Below are 22,089 nucleotides of genomic sequence, written 5' to 3' on the forward strand. Positions count from 1 at the left end.
AAAATGTAATTTTTAATAAAAAATTAAATTTTTAATAAAAAATGAATTTTTTAGTGAAAAGTGCAATTTTTAGTGAAAAATGCAATTTTTAGTGAAAAATGCAACTTTTAGTAGAAAAGTGCAATTTTTGGGAAAAATGCAATTTTTGGTAAAAAAAACGAAATTTTTAGTGAAAAGGCAATTTTTAGTGAAAAATGCATTTTTTAGTGAAAAGGAAATTTTTAGTGAAAAATGTAATTTTTAGTCGAAAATGCTAACTTTAGTAGAAAATGCAGATTTTAGTGAAATATGCAAATTTTAGTGAAAAATGCATTTTTTAGTGAAAAATTAAATTTTTAATAAAAAAATGCAATTTTTAATAAAAAAATGCAATTTTTGATATAAAATGCAATTTTTAATAAAAAATGCAATTGACAGAGAATCCAATATGATCTTTTGGGAAATCTTCGTCAATTTTCTTCTCTGTGCCCAGAAAGCCTGTGTTATAGCTAAGCTGACGACCACCTCCACTTTATTCTTGTTGGGATTAGGTGCGAGTGGAGTTGCTTAGAGCTCCCCTCGACTACATCATTCTATTTCACCTTTACATATTTGCCTATGGATTGCTGTACACTGGCGCATTGACCGTTGGCAATTTTGGTCCGCGGGGAATACGAGATCAGTCTATAGTCCATTCTATTGATCATTCTATAGTCTATAGTACAGTCTATAGATCAGTCAATAGATCATTCTATAGACCAGTCTATAGATCTGCCTATAGACCAGTCTATAGACCTGCCTATATACCAGTCTATAGACCTGCCAATATACCAGTCTATAGATCAGTCTATAGACCAGTCTATAGATCAGTCTATAGACCAGCCTATAAATCAGTTTATAGACTAGTCTATAGACTAGTCTATAGATCAGTCTATAGATCAGTCTATAGATCAGTCTATAGATCAGTCTATAGATCAGTCTATAGATCAGTCTATAGATCAGTCTATAGATCAGTCTATAGACCAGCCTATAGATCAGTCTATAGATCATTCTACAGATCAGTCTATAGTCCAGTCTACAGATCATTCTATAGATCAGTCTATAGTACAGTCTATAGATCAGTCAATAGATCATTCTATAGATCAGTCTATAGACCAGCCTATAGATCAGTCTATAGACCAGTCAATAGATCAGTCTATAGACCAGTCTATAGACCAGTCTATAGATCAGTCTATAGACCAGTCTATAGATCAGTCTATAGACCAGTCTATAGATCAGTCTATAGACCAGCCTATGGATCAGTCTATAGACCAGTCTATAAATCAGTTTATAGACTAGTCTATAGACTAGTCTATAGATCAGTCTATAGATCAGTCTATAGATCAGTCTATAGATCAGTATATAGATCAGTCTATAGATCAGTCTATAGATCAGTCTATAGACCAGTCTATAGACCAGTCTATAGATCAGTCTATAGACCAGTCTATAGATCAGTCTATAGACCAGCCTATAGATCAGTCTATAGACCAGCCTATAAATCAGTCTATAGACCAGTCTATAGACCAGTCTATAGATCAGTCTATAGATCAGTCTATAGATCAGTCTATAGATCAGTCTATAGACCAGGCTGTAGATCAGTCTATAGACCAGGCTATAGATCAGTCTACAGACCAGTCTATAGATCAATAGCTAATTAAAAGAATGGTCTATAGACTGATCTATATACTAGTCTATAGACCATTCTTTTGATTAGTCTATCTATAGTCAGTATATAAATCTGTCAATTAATCAGTCTGTAGACTAAATAGTGTATAGATCAGTCAGGCTGATCTACTAAACTGTAGATCAGCCAATAGACTAGTTTAGTATTAATCTAATACTAGACTAGAAAATTTATTTTGTTAACAAACGTTTATTCTTAGATTTTTTTTAAACTCACCAATAATATTTTCCATAAAATTAAAATATATTTTTCTTTAATTTACAATTCGTTTTTATTTATTTTTTATTATTTTCTTTTGCAGCAACAATTTCTTAATTAGAAACAAATACTACAATCAATTCGTTAATATTTGACAGATTTTTAAAAAGATTGTCAGGTAAGGTTTTTTTACTTTCATTCTTTCTTTAAAAAGGCAATTAATTTTTGTTCAATAATAATTTTACTAAATGCTTAATAAATTAACTAAATATAAACAATAATAAGAATTAACTAAAATATAATAAATAAATAAATAAATATTTTAATAATAATTTAATAAATAATAAATAAATTAAATTCAATAAATAAATAAATAGTTTTGCTTATAAGCAAAAAAAAAATTTCCAAGAAATATTTAAACTACTTATAAAAACTAATTAACTAAATTTCATAAATATGTTTGTGTGTGTGTTATATTTATGTAGTAGAGGCCCCATTTTTAAAATATTTTTTATATATTTTTTAAAAATTAATTTCCTAAACCAAACACCTTAATTTATTTAAGTTTTTTTTTTTAAATATTTCTTCGTTTTTGTGTATGTAATCGTTAATTCGTTGTGTGTAGGTTGTGGTTGTAATAAATTAATTTCTTTCGTTGAAAGCTGGTTTATGGGGGAGGATGGGTTTTCAGATTTGTTTAAATTATTTCACTCCTGTTATACTTCTTAACCAGGGTTTATAGTACGTAGTACGCATATAGACACCGGGTAAGTAGGGAGCAGCACACTTGATACCATGCGATACAGTACCGGCTAATTCATAGCGACCATCGGCACGCTGCAAGACCAAAGGACCACCACTGTCACCCTGTTAGAAGAATTAAAAAGTTTTGTATGTTTAAGTTATTGTTTGAGGTTAAGAATATTTGAAATTCTATATATATTTACTTCACATGAATCCTTTTGACCGTTGGCATAGCCAGCACACAGGAAGGAATTCAAAATTTTCTTATTATGTCCTGCTGTATGGAACATCTCTTGGCACACACTATTTTCGATGACGGGAACCTACAAAAAAGAAAAGGAATACTTAGTATTGACTATAAATCAGCTTATAAGCCAGTCAATAAACCAGTTAATAGACCAGTCAATAGATCAGTCTATAGACAACTCCATTGATCAATCTATAGATCTTTAAATCAGTCAATAGACCAGCCAATAGATCAGTCTATAGACTAATCTGTTGATCAGTCTATAAACCATTCTATTGATCAGTCTAAAGATCAGTCTAAAGATCAATCTATAGACTCTGTAGATCAGTTTATAGAACAGTCTATTGATCAGTTTATAGACCAATCAATAGACTAGTCCACAGATAAGTCTATAAACCAGACATATATGATCAGTCTGTAGACCAGTCTATTGATCTGTCTAATAATCTGTCTATTAATCAGTTTATAGACCAGTCTTGAAATTAGTCTTCAGATCTGTTAATAGAGTAGTCTCTAGATCATTCTATAGGTCGGTTTTTACGTAACAGTCAATAGACTGGTCTATTAACTGGTCTGAAGACTGATATTTATGCTTTCTATAGACTGATTAATAGGTTGGTCTATAGATTGATCAATACACTGCTCTATAGACTGATTAATAGACTAAAATATAGACTGATCTAATATACTTCCCCCATAATCTCCTTCTACATACCTGTACTTCTTGCAATACAGATGGTACACCACCACCATATTTCAAACGACCCCAACCAGTAACTGTGGCCATGCGTCCAGTAAAGTCAGCAACATCCGAAGGCATACAAATGGGTACTAAAACGAACAAATAATTTACTATTAAAAAATCAAAATAAAAATTAAAATAAAATCAACTTACCAATATGTGTATCAAATGTAACCGGACTTTCGAGTTCCAATAAAGCAATATCATTTTCAAAAGTAGCTGGATCATATTGACGATGAACAATTACACGTTTAACATTTTTGGTGACAGCACGTTTACTTTCCAAATCGCCCGATATGTCAAATTCACCCATAACCGCAACCAAAGAAGCCAAAAATCTTAATAAATACAAAATAGACGATTAATAATTTCCCAAATTTTTCGAACTTCAAACTTACCCTGGTTGACAATGAGCCGCTGTTATGACATAACGACTTGTTATTAGAACACCACCACATTTGTTCTTTGTAAATAGACCCAACCAGGTGGATTCTCGTACTAATACTTGCCAGGGATAAGCGCCGAAAGTGGCTCCCTTGCCACCAACTATACGTCCCGACTTGACGTGAGGTCTCATACCGCATTCTGTTGATGTGGAGTGAAATGTTTAGGTTAGGAGAAAGGGAAAGTAGTACAGTAAGAACAAAGATGTGATTTTAAAAGTGTAAAGGAAGGGAAGTGGAAAGTGATAGGGTAGAACAGAGGACTAGAGTTAGGACATTTGGAGGGGGGAGAGGGAGAGTTTTAAACTACAGTATGGCAACTAGATGACTAAGCAGTTGTACTATTAGTAGTTGAAATTATACAAAGTTAAAGGAGTAGATCAAGTGAAAATGACAGACATGAAGTGATAGCGATAGAAGTGAGGGAAAAACAGTGCGTTAAAAGTGTTTTGATTTAGTGTTAGTTTTGAATTGAATGATTTAAGAAGAAAAGAAATTTCCAATATGCCAATCTAACCATCTTGTTCACTCTTATTTTTTCAATAAATTTCACATTAAAAACTTACGTATTTTACGACCGCTAGCACTAGCGCCATAGCCCTCTTCTTCCACGATTTCGTTGTCACTGGGATTAACATCTTCCTCGTCTTCTTCATCGACAATTTCATCCTCTAGAGGGGCTTTAGTGGTAGTAGTTGCTTTGCGTGTTGGTTTCTTGGTAGCTGGTCTTCGGGTGGTGGTGGTGGTACGTCTTACCACTGGACGTTTGGTGGTTATTTCGGGTTTTCTGGTGGTAAGGGGTTTCTTGGTGGGAGCCTTAGTCGAAACTCTAGTTATGGGCTTTTTAGTGGTGACTTTAGGTTTAACTGTAGTGATTCTTGTTACCGGCTTACGTGTAGGTTTCTTGGTTACTACTGTGGAGCCTACGGGAGCCGCTTGATAGGTTTGTACAGCCAAGGTGTTATTATCATCTATCATATCTGCCAAAGCCTCAAAGTTGCCTTGTAAAGATTCCACTATTTTGTGTACTAAAGTGTTCATTTTATTTTTCAATACACTGTCTTCCACAAAGGCCGGTGTCGAAAGTTCCAAATCACTGGTGACTGCGCTTGAAGTGGCCGACATATTAAGATTGGGATTACGCACTGGCGGGAAGTTAATGAAATCGTTGCTGGGAGCAGTAAAGATTTCTTCTTCAATGGGAGAGTCTAATTTTTCTCCAGGCACTGGGAAAGCAGGATAAGTAGGAGTGGGTCCATAGTAACCAGGGAAGGCTGGCTTATCGTCTGTGGGCGCAGGATAAACAGCTTCTGTGGTACCGGTGGGGTAAGCTTGATTAGCAGGCTTAGGATGGGCGACAGAACCATAGTAACCTGGGTCATCGAAGTCATTGGAATTAACCGTACTAATGCCCATATAATCACCAGCAGCAGTGCTATCAGCAAAATCTGGTCTTCTGGTTACCAAAGAGTTGTAGACAAAGGAAGTGCTGCCATAACCAGTCAAAGGAGTTGTATGCTGTCCTGTGGTAAAAGTGCTGGCAGTAGTTTGCAAACTGGAAGGTTTACCAGTTATAAGCACCGTAGTTGGTCTTTGAGTGGGTTGTACCTTGACAAAAGTGGGTTTTTTGTGTGTGTTGTATTGAGGTCTTTGACTATGAACTTGCGAACCGGCACTAACAAATATGGGTGGATCATAGGACAAAGTCTCTTGTGTAGGAGTGGCTGAAGCCAAACTTTCGGCAGTACTGTGGACAAAAGAGTCCAATTTATCATCGGCTTGTATGACAGGTACTTCCTGATCGTATTGGAACTGTGGAGTAACTACTGGTCTGGGAGTGGTAGGTGCCGTTATATAACTAGTCGAGGCAGGTTTCGAAGTTTGCTTTTTGGTAGGTTTACGTGTAACAATAGGTTTGGGTGTGGAAGCAGAGCTAATAATATAATCTTGTTGTATGCCCTGATTATAGGACACGGTAGGCTTAGAGTACAAAGGTTCAATGGGCGAAGGAGTCTTAGTTTCCAAAGGAGTAGTGGAGAAATGTTGTTGAGTTATAATACTGTTTGTGGTGGCATGAGAATGAGTTGTGGGACGCTGACTGCTGGCCTTAGTGGGTTTTTTGTTCGTTGGTCTCTTGGTTACTAGAGTTGGTCGATTGGTGTAAGATGTAGAACTGGCGGTGTGTTTTACGGGTTTAGTGGTAGTTTTATAAGAAGTAGTGGTTATCTGATTGGTTGTAATAATGGGTTTATATTCTGTGGAAACTTCAGCATTTTCCTCTACTTTGGTGGTGTAAGAAGATACGACTACTTCATGAGGTAATGGATCGGGACTATAACTTTGAGAAGTTACAACACCTACATAAGTAGCAATAGGTCTTTGATGAGTTTCAGCAACATAATTTTGTACAGTTTGAGGTTCGTTAAGTTTTTCGGCATCATTTTGAGAGGAATATGAAGCTTGGATATTTGGTTGTTGTTGATGTTGCTGATTCAAATATGAATTCTGAACATTTTGCTGCTGTTGTTGTTGCTTTTGAGGTTTATTATGTTGCACAGTATTTAAGTATGAAGTTTGAGTATTTTGCTGTTGTTGTTGCTGTTGTTTAGTATCCACATAAGAAGTTTGGGTATCCTGTTGTACCGGATGCTTGTGTTTATTACCATTATTGGTATAGGAAGCTTCGTCAGTTTCAAAATTGCCTCCCTCCTCCATGTAAGACATATCTACTGGATAAGCAATACCTATAGCGGGCATTTTATTGAAATCGGATGTGGGATGCTTGGAAGCTTGATAATCATTGTAGTTAACTTCGGGCATGGTATGATCTTCCAAAACAAACTCATCAGCATAACCAGCATTCGAGGTTGTGGATTCGCCTGCCGATGATGATGATGTGGAGAGCGAAGTGGAAGAAGAGATTTGATCATAGAGATTGGCCGGTGTTTGCTTATCATTATGCTCTATTTCATTGTAAGATAATGAAGGTAAAGAGGTCTGTTTGGTATTGTCCTGTTCATCATATGATGAAACAGGCCTCTTGGTAGCAGTCACTAGACCATTATCGTATGAAGAAGACTGATGATGATGTTGCTGCTGTTCATCATGATTGATGACATTGTAGGTGGGTCCGGGATTGTTGTTGTTGTTATTATTCAATTGCTGTATAATAGTTTCTATGGAATCTACATGTGTGGTTATGGATGAGGAGGATGTAGTGGCATCGAATAAATTGGAAGTATGTTTATCAGCTTCTTGATCATATGCTTGAATGGGTTTAGGAGGAGCTGGCACAAATACTGGTTGAGGACCATAACCGGTAGAAAATTGTAAATCATCTTCTATAAGATCAGCATCTGCTCCGGGGTGAGTGATGTCACTGTGTGTAAAGGTAACACCACCAAACAGTTGGTCGTGATCATGCTGTATAGCTTCTGTATGGTGGGAATGTATAACAGATTCTGCCTGTTGTACATCGGAATCTGCAAGATGATTTTGAACCGATGCGCTATGATGTTGCTGCTGTTGTTTAACAGAGGTCTGTTGGGCTGATTGTGTTTGATGTTGTTGATTTTCGGGTTTTTTAACTAAAGGTTTATTTGTAGCAGCCGCTGGCTCTTCCTCAAAGGAATTGGATTCAGAACTGCTTTGTTCATTTAGAACACTATTAATCCTGGTGGGTATTTCAGTAGTAAAACTCATAACATTTTCATCCTCATTTGGTGGCGGAGTATTCAAAAGTTGTAAAACAAAATCATCATTTTGAGGTGATTGGGCGGTTGGTGTTACCTTAACGGAATCCTTGGGTTTATTTGTATTAGTTTTAGGAGGTTCACGTGGTGAATTTGTTTGTGATTCAGTACTGGCTTGAGTAATAGCATCATATTCCACACTCGAACTAGAAACAACACTTTCCGTAGAACCATAGGTACTGCTGCTGGTATTAATCTGTTCGGAAGTATCTTGAGGTTGTGGATCAACACGATCCACATTATAGAGATTACTTAACATACCACCATAACCAGAATCTTGAGACTGACTATTCTCCAACGATTGTTGTTGGGCCGAGTTCTCCGCAAATGTTTCATAGGCCTGCGAAACAATTTTATTAGTTTCGGTTTCCTGTTGTTGTAATTTCTGATTTTGATATTGATGATAATAGGAATTTTGGGCATCATTTATGAGAGTATTTTCCGGCTGCTGATTATTGGGCACTTGGCAACAGGCTCCGAAAAGGAAACCATCCATACAGGCACCTACTACCTCACCATTACGCTGAGCACACTCATGATTAAACATACATATCGTGGGACCATTGGCTCTAGGATCTGAACTAGGCAGAGTTTTGGTGGCTCGACAATGTTTGGGTGTTATGCGATAACCACCAAATAATTTGCGACTTTCTGTAAAGAATCAAAGAAAAAACAAAAGCAAATTAACGATGTTTTTTAAAAAAAGGGATGAAAATTTTGTTAAGTTTAACTGAAAATGTCATGGCCACGAAAAGTTTTCTCACACCTGTAGGAAATCATAATAAATATGTGGGTCTTGTTAGTTGTTTCCCATGGTTTTAGTTATTGCTTTAAATTACTAACCAGTTTTTCGATGAACTGGTTAAAAAAAAGAGTAATGTTTGTTTTAGTGACATTTTACTTTCAATGTGCTTTTGAGAGTTTATTTCCCATTTATGTTAAACACACTTTATTTGGCCCCCTTTATTAACACGTTTAATAAACAAGTGTGCCAGTTTTTTTCATTATTGGTTGTAGTAATTTAACCAAAATAAATAACAAAATTAGAACATCTATATAAGTTGAATTTGTTGTTAAAATCGAAAATGTTTAAAATATTTAGTACTAAATCAAAAATTCATGCAACATTTTAAAACTCTCAACTGATCTGGTTTTTTTTTTGCTGTAACAATTTCATGTAATGTGTTTGGAATATTTAAAGATCAACACGAAAGTGCTGTATTTCACTTCATTTAGCAGACACACAGACGCATGGACCGACATATTAATAGATTCAGATTAGACCAGTCTGACTGATGGTAGTATGTTTATGATTTTAGTTTAAGTGTAAAAAAATGGGTCATGTTTTCATTACAAATTTTGAAAAATGATCTTGAACATTTTGTACTTATATACAGCTTGTTAAAAACATCAATGAGACTGCTTGCGAAACTTGAATTCGTAATTTATTTGTTTAATAAACTCCTTGAAATAGTTGTTTACTTCAACCTGCCAGGTTGAAAATGCCTCATCAAATTATGCTAAATATTTAAGAATTATCCTAGACTCTAAACTATCACGGAAAAGGGAAAGAAGGAAAACATTAAATTCATGGTCAACGATGGTAAAGAGGACTTTACAACTGACTGAACAAAGTTATTGGATACCATCTAGAGATACATATATAGAAAATAACTGAGAACTTGTCCTTCAGCAGCTACGAACACTATCGAATTTCATATAATGGAGGCTTAACGCATCCGGATGTTGGAAATCAAGATGATATGAATACGTAAGGATTTTAAGCCAATCATCCGACGATATTACCCCACATATGGACTTTGGTAAAGTGTTCAGAGTCAGAGTTTCTTTCCGAATTAATGGCATAGGGGCGACTTGCTGAACGAATATATAATTACAGGATGATTATAAAAAGAACTATTAGTGCTGGTGTTAGTTCTTCCGAATAACTATGACTGCATGTGGGGTACTATATGACCTCAATATTACTGGCAATATTGGACTTTTTGTTCATAGCCAGGTGGCATATCTTTCACTACCACAACCCTATTGATCAGACAATGTAATAATGATATGATAAGGCTGAGTAGTCTGTCTGAGATTAGTTTCGGTATGTGCGCATAGAGACTACTATGAAAATAATGGAATATCCAGAACGGGACCTCCCACTCTGTTTCATAAGCTACTGCGTTGAGGTTTATTAAAAGTAGTATCTTCCAGGTTCCTGGCTCAAATAACTGTACATTGGGTGTTAGACAGATATGCCAGAGGTTCTTTTAGAAATTAATAACTTTCGCCTCTCTTTGTAGACTTTTTTCAAAAAGAGTACTTTTTATGGATTAAGTACTAAATTTCTTTTCAACCTTTTGTTATTTATTGATGAGTTTACGGATCAATCTATGGAGTCTATGGATAAGTATATTGATTCAACAATGGACTAGTATTTTTCCTAGTCTTTTGGCTAATCCAAGGACTTGTCTATTGACTAATCTATGCACTAGTCTAGGACTAGGCTATTGACAAGTCTACTGACTAGTTTATTAACTACTCTGCACTAGTGTATGAACTATTATAACTACTATGGACTAGTTTGTTGACTAGTCTATGTATTACTTTTTTTATTTATTGACAAGTTTACTGACCAATCTATGGAGTGTATGGACTAGTATATTGATTCTCCAATAGACTAATATATTGCCTAGTCATTTGGCTAGTACAAGTACTTGTCTATTGACTAATCTATTCACTGGTCTAGGACTATGTTATTGACAAGTCTATTGACCAGTTCAATGACTACTCTGTGCACTAGTGTATGAAGTGTTCTATGGACTAGTTTGTTGACTACTCTATGAACTACCCTATAGACTTGTCTATGGACTACACTATAAACTAGTCTCTGGACTATCCTATAGACTGCCCTATGTCGATTGACTATTCCATGGGCTAGTTTATAGACTAGTCTACAAGTCTATGGATTTGTCTATAATTTGTCTATACTATGGACTAGTTTGTTAACTAATCTATGAATTAGTCTAGTTAGTTTGTTGCTTCATCTATGAATTAGTCTAATATATGTTTATGACTTCTCTATAGGTGTATGTTCCTGACTATTGACTATTCTATGGACTACCCTATAGACTAGTTTTTATGCTATTCTCCACTGTAGACATGTTTATAGACTAGTCAACTGACTACGATTCTGAAATAATTAAGGAAACTTAGCCATTAAAGCAACTTCACTACTTATTCATTAGCATTTTAACACGGCGATGACAATGGAGGCAAGAGCACTCACACTTACAAATAAGTAATTAAATAAGTCATTACAAATAAGTAGTCAAGAAGTTGTTTTGTTTTATGCCGACACAGAAAACGAACCTGGTGTCGTGATCGTTAGTCGTTGTCATACTCCCAACACCACCGCTTATTTGTATACGGATTCTGTAAATTGTATATTGTATAAGTCTTCACCAAGTTTTTGCTGGGTTATAGTTAAATCTTTTCAAATTTGAAAACAACTGTTATTCCAAAACCTATATTGTTCTTTAAGATCATTAATTAAAATTCAATTCAAACATTCAAAAATTAAAACAAAACTAAGAATTTGCTGTTAATTAAGTCATTAGCACTTCATAAAGTTATTCTAGTTTTTATGAACTTGTAAAAAAGCTATAAATGATTTATTAGCTTCAACTGGAACAACTTTTTATTCAAAATTTAGATTTAAATGAATCTTTAAAATGAAATGTCATAATTAAACCTATGCTTCTTCTTTGCAAAAACATAAAATTTAGTAATATTTGTTATTTATTGATTATTAAACAAAACCAGATTGTGTAAGTTGAAAAAAAAATTTAAATAATTTTTTTTTATGGACTTGCTTATCAAAAAAAAAAAAAAAATTATAATGATGATAAAGAAGAAAAAAATTTTAATACAATCGCATTAAAAACTGCCTTATTTGAAATTCCAAAACTGTCATGTTGTGTTTCGTTTTTGTTTTATGGAATTTTGTTTTTTTTTTCTTGTATTTTTTCAATCAACCAGCAACAACAACAAAAAATGAAAGTTCTCATTTACATAATTTCTCATTTGTTTTCCGAATGGTTTCACTTTCTTTAAAATATTTTTTTTTATTTATTTATTGTACTTGAATTGGAAAAAATAATATAAAAAAAAAAACATTTGCGGTTTTTCATCCATGGGTGACACTGGTTAAAGAAAAGAAAAAAAGATGATGTTAATGATGGCAATGTCATGTTAATGACTTTTTTATTGTTGCTAGTGTTGGTGTAGCTGGTGTTATTGTTGTCCAGTTGGTAATATGTTGCTGCTGTTAGTCATGTTGATGATGCCAACTATTTTGTTGGTTAAGGTATTACTCTTTTAAAAATTCTTTTTTTTATTTTTGTTTTCATTTTTTTTCGTTAAAATTTATATGATTTTTTTTTACCGCAAACTAATTGTAAACATTTGTCATTCATTTCTTATCGCTTGAAATCAAGCGCACGGGTACGTTATGTCCCTTAACGCACATGTTTTGTTTTCGAAATTAAGTTTGGAACTCTTTTTTCGATCGAATTTTCGTTATAGTTTTGTGTTTATTGAAAATCGAAAGTATTTATTTAATTTTTATGTTATTTACGTTACTAACATTATTTATATTCTAAAATACTTTTAGTGAATTTTTAAAACCTTTGGGATTGTTAAAAGAATTGAGTTTAAGCAGAGATTTCTTAAATTTGTTATTCTGTTTGTTACATGGAATTCCTAATTGTCTAATATTTTGAATTTTTCAATTTGGGGTGAAAACTAATTGTTTCAAGTCAATTTTTATATTCGAGAGTTCAGGCTTTTTGGCAGGTGTTTGTCATGCTTTAGAAAACAATTCCAATTACAAATAGTTTAATACTTTTTTTTCGCATTTTTTATAAGATTTCTCTAAATAGTGAAAACGTTTTGGCTGGGATCTAAATAATTATGGCCAATAGATTTGTAAAAAAAAGAGTAACTCTCTTTTTTTTCATAATGTGTCCTTTCTTCATTAAAAGGGATCAAACTCAATAATATTCAAGATTTCACTAAAAATTGAATCGAAAATCTGTTAAGTGACTGAATAATATTTATTAATTTTAAGTAAAATTCATATAAAATTTTTGGTAAAAATCCAAATTTTTCGAAATTTTAGTCGAATTTTAGTAAAAAATCTAATTTTTGATGAAAATTTTAATCAAGAAAATTTGATTTTTGAATTTGAATTTTTAGTGAAAAAATTTATTTTTTAAAGAAAGATCAAACTTTTATCTGTAAAACGAATTTTTAGTAAAAAATCTAAGTTTTAGTAAGAGATTGAATTTTAGTGAAAATATGATTTTTGGTGAAATTCGTATTTTTTTGTGAAAATTCGTATTTTTTTGTGAAAAATCGTATTTTAAGTGAAAAAGTGAATTTTTAGTGAAAAAGTGAATTTTAGTGAAAAAAAATTAATTTAATTTTTAGTGAAAAATTTAATTTTTAATGAAAATTAGAATTTATTGTTAAAATTTTTTTAGTTTTCTTAGTAAAAAAGTGAATTTTTAGTCAAAATTTGAATTTTAAATGAAAAATTTAATTTTTGTTGTAAAAGTGAATTTTTAGTGTAAAAGTGTATTTTTAGTGAAAAATTAAATTTATAGTGAAAATCATGAAATAAATAAATTTTTAGTGAAAAAGTGAATTTTTAGTGAAAAAGTAAATTTTTAGTAAAAAAGTGAATTTTTAGTGAAAAAGTGAATTTATAGTGAAAATAGTTGATTTTTTAGTGAAAAAGTGAATTTTTAGCGAAAAATTCAATTTATAGTGAAAATCATGAAATAAATGAATTTATAGTGAAAATAGTTGATTTTTGGTGAAAAAGTTGATTTTTAGTGAAAAATTTAATTTAATTTTTAGTGAAAAATCAAATTTTTATTGAAAATTCGAAGTAAAAATGTAAATTTTTAGTGAAAAAGTGAATTTTTAGTGTAAAATCAAATTAAAATATCAAATTTCTAAGAAAAATCAAATTTGTTAAATTTTTTTTGGTGAAAATTAGATTTTTTTTTTGAAAAATTCAAATTCTTATTGATCGGACTTTGTTAAAAATGTATTATAATTCTTTGCAACAATTTGTTCTTGGATAACTTGTTCTAGAAAGAATCGAAACTGAACCTCTTCAGATAATTCAATAGCAACTTTTTAAACCGTTCTAATGTTGTTTTAATCCTAAAGTATCTACTAAAGAGTTTTCTGCGAATCAAATTTTTGGTACTAGTTATATATCGGTTCCATTTTAAGTCATACATACTAGTTCAGAATCAAAGAATTGACAAAGTCAAATAAATTTACTTAATGAAATGTTCAATATAATTCCCCTGAAAAGATTATAGAATTTGTTCCCAAATAACTCGTTCACGAAACGAGTACAAACAGAATCACTTTAGATTCTTGAATAGAAAAGATGTGATTTAATTTGTAGAACCATATTAAAACCATATTAAGTTTTTCTCAAAACTGTTTTAAATTTTTGAAATTTCAAACAAAAACCATTATAATAAAGAACTAGTTCTTGAACGGTTCCTTAGAAGTTGGGCTTATTATTTAAAGTTTCTGTAGAAAGCTTTTTTGAAGTTTTGAGTGTATCGCTATCGATTAATAAACACCGATTAGAGAACTAGTTCCAGATGCGTTGTATGTTACGAATGCCAATGTTTACGTTCTAGACCTATTTGTGGAACCAACAAGTTCTTGAGATTTTTCGTAATAAGTTGTGGTTGTTCTTTACAGATTCCCTATATAATTCTTCCACTTTTTCACAATTCTATCTTAATCAAGAACTCGATCTATTCTATGAAAGAAATGAACTAGTTCTTTTCCTAAAAAGTTGTGGTTGTTCTTTACTGATTCCCTAGAACTAGTTCCGATTATAATATTTCTGAACAAAAACATGAAATAAGTACTATGTTAGCAATCTCGACTCTTATAACATTCCAATGGAAGTAGCTCTAAAGCTAAGAATTTAAAAGGTCTAATAAGGACTCAACATGATCCATACTAGATTCTAAGAGGATTTAGCCCTATATTAGCCCAAAATAAAATAAAAGGACCTTTTTGGACAATTCAATTTAATCATGATAGAAAAGTAAAATTTAGCATAAATGTAAAGAGCAAATATCGGTTAATTGACCTAAGCCCCCATATAGGAACAATTTTCGAAAATCTATTTTATGGTAAATAACAAGCCCCTTTATAAATTCCCACTTGTTTCTTATTCATACTTCTCTTCTTCTTTGATTCTTTGGAAAGCTAAATTTTTCTGTTTCGCTTCTCTTAACTTTTGCATACATTAGAATTTCAGACAGAAGAAGGGAAAAGAAAGAAAACAACTAACTACTGACTCAAAAAAAATAGCAATACAATGGAAAAAAGAATAAACTTTATTGTTACTTTAACTAATTTCCAGTTCATTTAAACGTAAATGCATCATCATTGCCATGATTGTAGTGTACTTTGTTAGTTGCATGCAACAACTGGCAACAACATATTTAGTTTACTTTTATATGCATCAATATTTATTAAATTAGTTAGATATTTTATTCTGCCTAACACTTTTTACTGCATTTTTTGTTTTTAATACTTATAAACCCAATGCCAATTGGGTTAAACCAAAATAAAAAAGATTCAAGTAATAATAACAAATAAAGAAAAAGGTAAATAATTGGAACAATAGAAAAAATATAAAAACTATTTGTTTAACAACTATATGATTGCAAACATTAAATTGCCACAACCTTTTCTAAGAGTAAATATTTAACTAAATAAATATTTGTTAATGGATAAGTAATTGATATAATAAGAAAATTTGTTTAAATAAAGGTCTTAGAAATTATATAGATTTTGCAACTTTGTAGTTAGAAATTTCAGGGCCTATTGGGATTTTCTTTTTAGAACTCGAGATAGAATGGGTGCACACAATACCTAGTGTAGTTGACCCGATTTTTTTGAGATACTAGTATATAGGATGAAATTATGTGCGTAATTCAGAGGTCCCATTGTAAGGGGATCGATATCAACTAAAATCAAAAGGTCAAAGGTCACACGTATACCAAATCGAATTATCTTGAAAATGTCGGCCCATAATTTGATTACAAGATCAATCTTATCGAACATTTAAAATTAACATTTTTATACCCTTAACCTTCGTGGGAAGGGAATATATAAGTTTGTCATTCCATTTGTAATTTCTACAATATAATTTTCCGACCCTACAAAGTATATATTCTGGATCCTTATAGATAGCGGAGTTGATTAAGCCATGTCCGTCTGTCTGTCCGTCTGTGTGTCTGTTTAAATCAATTTAATGATGACCCCAGATATTATCGGGGTCCAAATCTTCAATAATTCTGTCAGAGATGCTTTCGAGAAGTTTCCTTTTTAAAATCAGCAAATTCCGTCCATAAATAACGAAGATGTGAGCAAAAGTTCGACCCAACCACTAAAAATTTCATCAAAAAAAGAACATTTTTTGCATGCTTTGATATAAAAGCAACAACAACATTGCTAATTGGATAAAAACGTATGTTTGAATATGTTTTGATTTTAATGCTTTGCGTATTTTGTTTTTAATCTAAAGCAAATTAATCAAAAAATTTCCCAGAATTGATGGCCCAATTTGTCCAACTACTTGCTTCTTAGTAAACTGATCTAAATCCCAAACTCTTAACTATTACATAAAGAAATTGTAAAGGAAATACAATTTAAAGCTGAACATTAAAGCTCAAACAAACATTTAATTCATAAATCAATACAAAACTTAAAGTTAAATAAAAATACACAGCAGTGCTTGATTGATTGTTTTTGTTGTATGGTGGGCTGTAACTATAAACCGGGTAACCAGCAACCAACTAGCTACATCATTATCAGCTAGCTTAAACATTATGTTTAAATATTGTTGTAATCTTTAGTTAACTGTTTGTTGTTATACCGGTCTTTTTTGTTAAAAAATCTTCAACAGCGATCGTCCAAGAAATTCTCTTTATTTGGGTTACTGTTACATTTTTAACTACCGCAACGATCTTGCTACTTACTAATGTCTATCTAACATCATTCATTTGTATGAGTGCGTGTGTGCCTATAGTCTTTCTTTTCAAATAAAAGTAAAAAATCAATAAATTTTTAACTAAAAAACAGCTTTTTAAAGTGTAAACAAGGTTAAAATTTCTTTATTGTGTTTTTAATTTAATTTGCTGATAATTATGTATGAATTACAATGTTAATGAAAATTAATTACTTCCTTCTTTAAACTTTGAATTTAACTATATATTAACTGTCGAAATTTTGACATGCGCATAGGTTAGAGTGCTTGGATTTGTTTTAACATATTTCCTTCCTTTAGGATTTTTTAGTTTTAACTGTAAACTTTTTAATGTTTTCTGGCAATAATACTTCCTCCTGTGTCCCCTTGTGCCCAGCTGTTTTTTTAAATTTTGTCAACTTGAAATTGTTTTTTGAAATCATATAGTTTTGATAATCGTTTTACAGAATGCTACTGGAACTAGTATTTTTAATAATAATTTTTGTTCGAAATTTTCCTTCTCGCGTTCCTATAAATCATAAATCCTTATGGACATCCCAGTGGATTTTGCGCTGTCCGTCTGTCTGTCCATATTTTTATACATGGAATACAAAGTTCGTCCAGGCCCAGTACTGATCTAGAACTGAACTAGAACTGAACTAGAACTGAACTAGAACTGAACTAGAACTGAACTAGAACTGAACTAGAACTGAACTAGAACTGAACTAGAACTGAACTAGAACTGAACTAGAACTGAACTAGAACTGAACTAGAACTGAACTAGAACTGAACTAGAACTGAACTAGAACTGAACTAGAACTGAACTAGAACTGAACTAGAACTGAACTAGAACTGAACTAGAACTGAACTAGAACTGAACTAGAACTGAACTAGAACTGAACTAGAACTGAACTAGAACTGAACTAGAACTGAACTAGAACTGAACTAGAACTGAACTAGAACTGAACTAGAACTGAACTAGAACTGAACTAGAACTGAACTAGAACTGAACTAGAACTGAACTAGAACTGAACTAGAACTGAACTAGAACTGAACTAGAACTGAACTAGAACTGAACTAGAACTGAACTAGAACTGAACTAGAACTGAACTAGAACTGAACTAGAACTGAAGTAGAACTGAAGTAGAACTGAACTAGAACTGAACTAGAACTGAACTAGAACTGAACTAGAACTGAACTAGAACTGAACTAGAACTGAACTAGAACTGAACTAGAACTGAACTAGAACTGAACTAGAACTGAACTAGAACTGAACTAGAACTGAACTAGAACTGAACTAGAACTGAACTAGAACTGAACTAGAACTGAACTAGAACTGAACTAGAACTGACTAGACTGAACTGAACTAGAACTGAACTAGAACTGAACTAGAACTGAACTAGAACTGAACTAGAACTGAACTAGAACTGAACTAGAACTGAATAGAACTGAACTAGAAACTGAACTAGAACTGAACTAGAACTGAACTAGAACTGAACTAGAACTGAACTAGAACTGAACTAGAACTGAACTAGAACTGAACTAGAACTGAACTAGAACTGAACTAGAACTGAACTAGAACTAGAACTGAACTAGAACTGAACTAGAACTGAACTAGAACTGAACTAGAACTGAACTAGAACTGAACTAGAACTGAACTAGAACTGAACTAGAACTGAACTAGAACTGAACTAGAACTGAACTAGAACTGAACTAGAACTGAACTAGAACTGAACTAGAACTGAACTAGAACTGAACTAGAACTGAACTAGAACTGAACTAGAATTGAATTAGAACTGAACTAGAACTGAACTAGATAATAAAATATTGAATTAAAAAATTATATTTTCACTTTTTTAAAAAAGTGGTCATCACTTTCTTCATCTATTTAATTTTTAAAAGTCTTTAATGACTTTAAATTGAATTTTTAATCAGGGTTCATTGAATTTTGAAACAATTAGGTTTTAGTTTTTTCCAAAACTTAATAACAATTTTTAATTAATTTCCCTAAAAGGTATTATTTTTTGTTTTTATTTTCTGTTTTTCAAACATTATTAAAAAGTACTTTCCCGGTAATAATAAACAAATTTCATTATTTATCTAAGATTTAATAAAATAATTATATGGTTTTCAATCAGTTAATACTTGAAATAATGTAATAAAGTTTCAGTACTAAAATTGTAAAATCAACAAACATTATAAACACTCCACCATTGGCTAATGCGGATGTTTAAAAACGAAAGATGCGTATGTTTAGTCGATAGTCTAGCCTCAAGAAAGAATATCTACTTTTGGCTTAAAGCCACTCATCTAGTCTTAATAACTTGACTTGCATTGTCTTAATAAAGGCAGGGAGGCGGGAGGCAGCTCTAGCAAAAGTAGAAGTGTCGGCCAAAAGAAATTTAAATTTTGTGGTATTCATTCAGTGAAAGTTTTTTTTCAGTAAATTTAATTTAATTTCAGTTGTTTGCTTATACATTTTTGCCAAATATCTTAATGACGTCATGAAAAACTCCAGCCAACGAAAGTTACTACTTACTGCTCATAACAATGTTTGCATTTAAGTTATTTTTTTCTTCTATGTACTTAAATTATTAGATAGTACTTGTAAGTTAGTACTTTTTTTAGGAGTGTGTATTAAATTTAAGTTTTAGTACGTGGTGTATATTTGTAATATAAAAAATGCTATAAACTCATATTCCCATCATAATCATGTTAAAAAAAATGACCAGAGAAATTATTTGTAATAAACCTTAAATTGTTAACAAAATTATATGTTTCTATTTGTGTATGTATGTATGTCTGTCTGTATATAGTATTTTGTTTAGCCAATAATAATGCACGTACAATTATTTATAATCATCGTAAAAAATGAAAATGGTCAAAATATTTCTTTCCTACTTTTTATTTTAAATATTTAAATGGTAAATGAACTTTTTTTAAATTTTTACCATTATAAAAGTCGTTAGTGTTCATAAACATCATTAAAATAAATCAATTTTTAAAACACAAAAATATTTGTTTCAAGAAATAACAGTGGGACAAAAGTTTAAAAAGGGGAAAATAAATTTTTGTTTAATATGTATTTGTTAGTCTAGTCAAAGTCTAGTCATAGTCTAGTCCTAGTCATAGTCTAGTCATAGTCTGGTCATAGTCTGGTCATAGTCTAGTCGTAGTCTAGTCATAGTCTAGTCATAGTCTAGTCATAGTCTAGTCATAGTCTAGTCATAGTCTAGTCATAGTCTAGTCATAGTCTAGTCATAGTCTAGTCTCATAGTCTAGTCATAGTCTAGTCATAGTCTAGTCATAGTCTAGTCATAGTCTAGTCATAGTCTAGTCATAGTCTAGTCATAGTCTAGTCATAGTCTAGTCATAGTCTAGTCATAGTCTAGTCATAGTCTAGTCATAGTCTAGTCATAGTCTAGTCATAGTCTAGTCATAGTCTAGTCATAGTCTAGTCATAGTCTAGTCATAGTCTAGTCATAGTCTAGTCATAGTCTAGTCATAGTCTAGTCATAGTCTAGTCATAGTCTAGTCATAGTCTAGTCATAGTCTAGTCATAGTCTAGTCATAGTCTAGTCATAGTCTAGTCATAGTCTAGTCATAGTCTAGTCATAGTCTAGTCATAGTCTAGTCATAGTCTAGTCATAGTCTAGTCATAGTCTAGTCATAGTCTAGTCATAGTCTAGTCATAGTCTAGTTCATAGTCATAGTCTAGTCATAGTCTAGTCATAGTCTAGTCATAGTCTAGTCATAGTCTAGTCATAGTCTAGTCATAGTCTAGTCATAGTCTAGTCATAGTCTAGTCATAGTCTAGTCATAGTCTAGTCATAGTCTAGTCATAGTCTAGTCATAGTCTAGTCATAGTCTAGTCATAGTCTAGTCATAGTCTAGTCATAGTCTAGTCATAGTCTAGTCATAGTCTAGTCATAGTCTAGTCATAGTCTAGTCATAGACTAGTCATAGTCTAGTCATAGTCTAGTCATAGTCTAGTCATAGTCTAGTAGTCATAGTCTAGTCATAGTCTAGTCATAGTCTAGTCATAGTCTAGTCATAGTCTAGTCATAGTCTAGTCATAGTCTAGTCATAGTCTAGTCATAGTCTAGTCATAGTCTAGTCATAGTCTAGTCATAGTCTAGTCATAGTCTAGTCATAGTCTAGTCATAGTCTAGTCATAGTCTAGTCATAGTCTAGTCATAGTCTAGTCTATAGTCTAGTCTATAGTCTAGTCTATAGTCTAGTCTATAGTCTAGTCTATAGTCTAGTCTATAGTCTAGTCTATAGTCTAGTCCAGCGGTTCCCACCGTTTTTTACTTCGCGGACCCCTTGAGGAATTTATTTAATTTCACGGACCCCCATACATATTTTGATATCTTATTGTTATAAATAACACTGTGATACAAAAGTGAAGAAAAATAAAATGCAGTCGTTCTCATATACCAATTCTATTTCGTTATGGTCCATAGAGTACGAATATATTTTTAGTTTTTCCCTATCACTTCGTTAACTTACTTTTTAAGAGCAAAAGATGCGAAAAAGAGCCATTTTTGAAATTTTAAATTTGAAAAATCATAAGTTTAGTAGTTTTCATCCGATTTTCAAATCCGATATTTTTTTTTAATGATACAAGTGTTGCCTTTTAATCCAAAAAAAGAAATCCAAAATTTATGGTCAAATGTCTGAGTTACGGTCGTTTAAGTAAAAAACTCACACTTTTTTAAAAAATTTTCATTTTCATCATGCTCTACTTTGGCCATGAGGCAGTGAGTTCATCTTTTATTACTTTCCTGAAGAATCACATAAAGAAAGGTTTCTAAAACTTGTTATTTCATAAAAATCTATGAAAAACTGGATGATTTATGCCAATTTTTCTAATAGCATGTTCCTCGAATTTTTGGTTTTCTCCATACAAATTAATTTTTGCATAAAAATGTTTATAAACATTTTTTAAACTTGTTACAAAGAAAACCAGAAACATGAACATTTTTGTATGGAAGAAATATGCTATATTTTTATAAAACTGAGCACAACTTATAACCTTTTTCATCGATTATCATAAATTGACCATCATTGGAAACCCAACTTAATGTGCCTTTTTTCAAATGTAATAAAAGCTAAAGTTACTGCTTCATGGCCAACGTAGAGCAGTATGAAAATTAAAAATTGTTGA

General features: G+C 31.9%; 1 protein-coding gene across 2 annotated transcripts in view; it reads right to left on the reverse strand.

Moving 5' to 3' along the window:
- Positions 1–2,489: 2,489 nt before the first annotated feature.
- The window catches only part of LOC119601340 (serine protease filzig), a 36,009-nt gene continuing 16,409 nt past the window's right edge, over positions 2,490–22,089 (reverse strand). The window contains exons 3-8 of one of the 2 annotated variants that reach the window (XM_037952192.1): positions 4,643–8,479; positions 4,032–4,218; positions 3,787–3,971; positions 3,607–3,722; positions 2,848–2,967; positions 2,490–2,767 (exon numbers count right to left, since the gene is read on the reverse strand). In XM_037952192.1, coding sequence (XP_037808120.1) covers positions 2,603–2,767; positions 2,848–2,967; positions 3,607–3,722; positions 3,787–3,971; positions 4,032–4,218; positions 4,643–8,479 — 4,610 coding nt within the window. In that variant the 3' untranslated portion in view covers positions 2,490–2,602. Of the gene's footprint in view, positions 2,768–2,847; positions 2,968–3,606; positions 3,723–3,786; positions 3,972–4,031; positions 4,418–4,642; positions 8,480–22,089 lie in introns of those variants that run through there. The other variant, XM_037952193.1, reaches the window with a different exon arrangement.

The sequence above is a fragment of the Lucilia sericata genome, unplaced genomic scaffold (genome assembly GCF_015586225.1).
Source record: "Lucilia sericata isolate MDLA Ls3-8-SP2 unplaced genomic scaffold, ASM1558622v1 Contig000159F_arrow, whole genome shotgun sequence".
NCBI classification, from domain to species: Eukaryota; Metazoa; Arthropoda; class Insecta; order Diptera; family Calliphoridae; genus Lucilia; species Lucilia sericata.